The sequence below is a fragment of the Etheostoma spectabile genome, chromosome 8 (genome assembly GCF_008692095.1).
Source record: "Etheostoma spectabile isolate EspeVRDwgs_2016 chromosome 8, UIUC_Espe_1.0, whole genome shotgun sequence".
Taxonomy (NCBI): Eukaryota; Metazoa; Chordata; class Actinopteri; order Perciformes; family Percidae; genus Etheostoma; species Etheostoma spectabile.
In genome coordinates, this window is record NC_045740.1 from 4,269,678 (window position 1) to 4,273,236 (window position 3,559).

General features: G+C 38.5%; 1 protein-coding gene across 2 annotated transcripts in view; it reads left to right on the plus strand.

The window, feature by feature from the left end:
- The window catches only part of LOC116694760 (neuroepithelial cell-transforming gene 1 protein), a 10,563-nt gene extending 7,994 nt beyond the window's left edge, over positions 1 to 2,569 (plus strand). The window contains exons 12-13 of one of the 2 annotated variants that reach the window (XM_032524636.1): positions 1,298 to 1,654; positions 1,702 to 2,569. In XM_032524636.1, the coding sequence (XP_032380527.1) occupies positions 1,298 to 1,629 (332 nt within the window). In that variant the 3' untranslated portion in view covers positions 1,630 to 1,654; positions 1,702 to 2,569. Of the gene's footprint in view, positions 1 to 1,297 lie in introns of both variants that reach the window. The other variant, XM_032524635.1, reaches the window with a different exon arrangement.
- Positions 2,570 to 3,559: the final 990 nt, after the last annotated feature.

Consider the following 3,559-nt stretch of genomic DNA (forward strand, 5'->3'; position numbering starts at 1 on the left):
ACCGATCAAACTATTTAAAGCTTTTATTGACCGATAAAGATCAGTGACCAATCAATCGGAGCCCCCTTACTTTAATTTAGGCATGAGGTGAATTACATTACAGTCGGATTTCCCAAGGGGTGGTCTGCACACCACATTATGTGCCTCAGGGAACTGTGTAGTCAACAACAGACAGTCAACATACTGATGAACAATGGGGACATGTGTAGACAAGTTGCAAGTTTTTTGGCAGTTTGCAAACTATCTGTATCAGCGTTTTGTTTACCTGATAACCGATAAAGTAAATTAATTAAAAAGTGTGTTACTTTGGCTCCGCTACAGCTGTGTGTCTGTCCTTCTGCTTCGGTTTCACTCACCACTGAATCTGACTTAATGTCCCGCCCACAACACATCTGACTATCTGTTACTGGGTATTGTGTTGAAAGTTTGTAATTTATTAAATAATTGGTTTTTAGTTGGAGTTCTTTACATTTTAAAGTCTTAATTTTGACTTAAATATTTTAATATGCACTGTAAATGCATATCCTAATATCGGTTATCAATTTTATTTAATGCTAATAAAATTTATTGGTATCAACCCCTTGACAAAATGCACATTGTAAAAGGGCAGTTTTTGCTCATAAAGATGAGACATGAGCAAAAGGTATAAACAATGGGCCAAGGAAGATGGGCTACACTGTGTTAACTTAAATTTACTGTTAAACCTCCATTAACTCATTTTTATGGCCACTTGTGGGCAGCAGAAACAAGCAACATAAAACTGACATATGGCAATCTAGTTAGCAAACAGTTGCTTATTTACACATCCAGCAGATATGGAGCAACATTATCATTCATTTAGAGTCATGTGTCTGGCCACCTGTCGAATGTCAGTCAAATATTCAATCTCTTTCAGCTTTGTTTTAGTCTCCACTCCTGAATAAAATATCTGACTTTAGTACCTACATGTTCCACTTTCTTTCTCTAGCTAGTCGCTAACTCTGTATGTGTGTCATGTGGTGCTTTCAGGTGGGAGTTTATTTGTTGGGCACAAAAACGCTTCTTAAAATGTGAACTAAAAGAGCCCGCTTTCATATTAAACATACAGTCATTTTATCCAGACACAAAGTATATGTTCAGTAATTTGGGTGGAGTAGAGGAGTTAGAGTAGTGAGTGGGTTTTCTAGCTGCAGGCACAGAGTTTGTAATTTTGAAGGCATGAGGAAGTAGTAAAAGTACCATTACACTATTATTTTTGTATCCCAGACCGCTGCCTGCTGTCCATTTAACTGGATTTCAATCCTTTCTGTCACCCTAGCTAAGAATGTTTTCCGTGTGAGCTCTCTGGATCCTTCCCATGGCCAGTCCCACACCCTGCATGTCAACGATGTCTATCACAAGCAGCAGTGGCTCAACTGTCTACGCAATGCAATGGCCCAACAACAGGGGGCTCCACCCAGAGTTCAGCAGGGAGAAGCTGTCAGAGCCAAGCGTCGCTCCTCCACTGTCTCAGCCACCATCTCGGATGAGGAGACAAACGAGAACTGTCCGCCTGTCTATGGCCCTAAACTCAGGCCTCAGACACTCTCCAAAACCAGACTGGACCAGAAGTCACAAGGCTCACTAAAGAGGAAGGAGTCTGGAGTGTAGACATTTAACCCGGCACACAGGTTTCTCTTAGACAGACACATGTAAGCAACATGAGTCCTGTTTCCACATGTGTCTGTTAATGAATTTCCATGAAACCACTGTTTTTATGCTTTTGCTTTGTCCTTGTAGCTGCACTGAAGGTCTTTGTAATCATTTCCGTCCAAATGTATTGTCAAATTTTAGTCTTTAAAAAGTGTAATTAGTTTACAAAAAAGTGATATGTGTAAGTGTGACTGAATGTGTGTTTAAATGTGTGTGGAATTAGGGTTTTATGTGTCTACCTACATGTAAACTTTTTTACATTTAATTTCAACGTTCATTCCGGTGTCAACACTTTTAAACTTTCTTTGTTTTTTTGCTGCAATCAAAATGTAAGTGTATCTATATTATACACAGCATGTATGTAGTTGTCAGTTGTGTTATCTATGCCAAGATAAGGGATCAATAAACTGAGAAACTGGCCTCAGCTGTGTGCAGGAAGCCGTTGAGGCGAGTCTAAAAATGTTTGAGATTAGATCAAATAATGAGCACAACACCAGTAAGAACACTGGCCATGAATATGTTAACACATTTCTTGGGTAGGGATCTAATGAGTCCAGATGTATTCAGTGAAATGTTGTTAAACAATGATAAAAGATAAAACATGTAGTTTGTTAAGATTCCTAAGTATGATTAACTGTGAGATTATATGTTACAACACACAAACATCCTCTCAGTTGTACTTGGGCCTCTCGGTCACTTCCTTTTTTACTGATGGTGTTGCAACATTTGTCAGGCAGATAAAAACTGAGGGAAACTCTGAAGTGTGTTCCTTTCCACTTAGTGTGTTGAAATCCTACATATTGTTAATGTAGTTTTGTTACTTTTCAGTTAAGAATGAAAGAATTGTAAAGGCCATTTGATATGTCTTGAAATATTAAAAACCCAATGTAAAAAGAAACACCAGTTTCTACCTTATCACTGTATAGTTCTCATTAAAAGCTGACTGCTTGATAAGACTTATTTTTACATATGATCTGCCCTCCAATCAAACTTGCTTTTAACTTTGAATACTGAAGAAGGGGCTACCAAATGATTTCCATTGAGTTTACACATTTGCAAAGCTAGACCTACATGCAAGGAAACTGAATATCTATACACGCTGTAAAGCTGATAATAACGTTTGGTGTGTCAAGACAGTGACATGCGCAACACTTTAAATAAGAAAAGGAAATGTACTTGATCATACTTGACTTCATCAGACTTTTTATGCAGTAAATGAATTACACACAGAGGAACTAACTTTTGACCAACTTTAATAATCCTCCGGTGTAAACAGCTCTTAGTGGGAAAAGAGAGAGTTCGACTCATCTGGTTCACCAGTTAGCAATTTGGGTGCAGGTGTCTGGGACAAAATCAGGGTCATAAAGTTAAGCCGCATGTCCACAGCAACCTGCGCCTTTCAAAGTTTCTTTTTACATATGTTACCTGGCTGTTGCGTTTTCCTACTCCCTTTTTTTCCTGATGGTCCTGAACCCCACCTGCATACCAAACCATACCCATGTGACTGTAGGGGCCTCTCTCACAGTGTCAGCTGCTAAACCTGTAGTATTTATAACTCGTTGTGAGTCATCCACGTTTAACATCTTCCTCAAAATGTATTTTTCTAAGTAAGACACTGTTTATAGCTTGTGGTTAGCCATCAACACTTAACATCTTCCTCAAAATGTATATTTCTAAGTGAGACACTGTTGGATGTGCAGTTTACTGCTGCCAATGCAGTATTTCTGGTACGGTTATAAAGGCAACTGCTCATGTAAAAGCACCTGGCATTTGTTTAACCCTTAATTCATCAATTCCCTAAGTTATTATTTTGTGTTAATCAGTATCTCAGGGGTTCCCCAAGGAAATAGATTAGATTAGATTAGATTATACTTTATTTATCCCACGA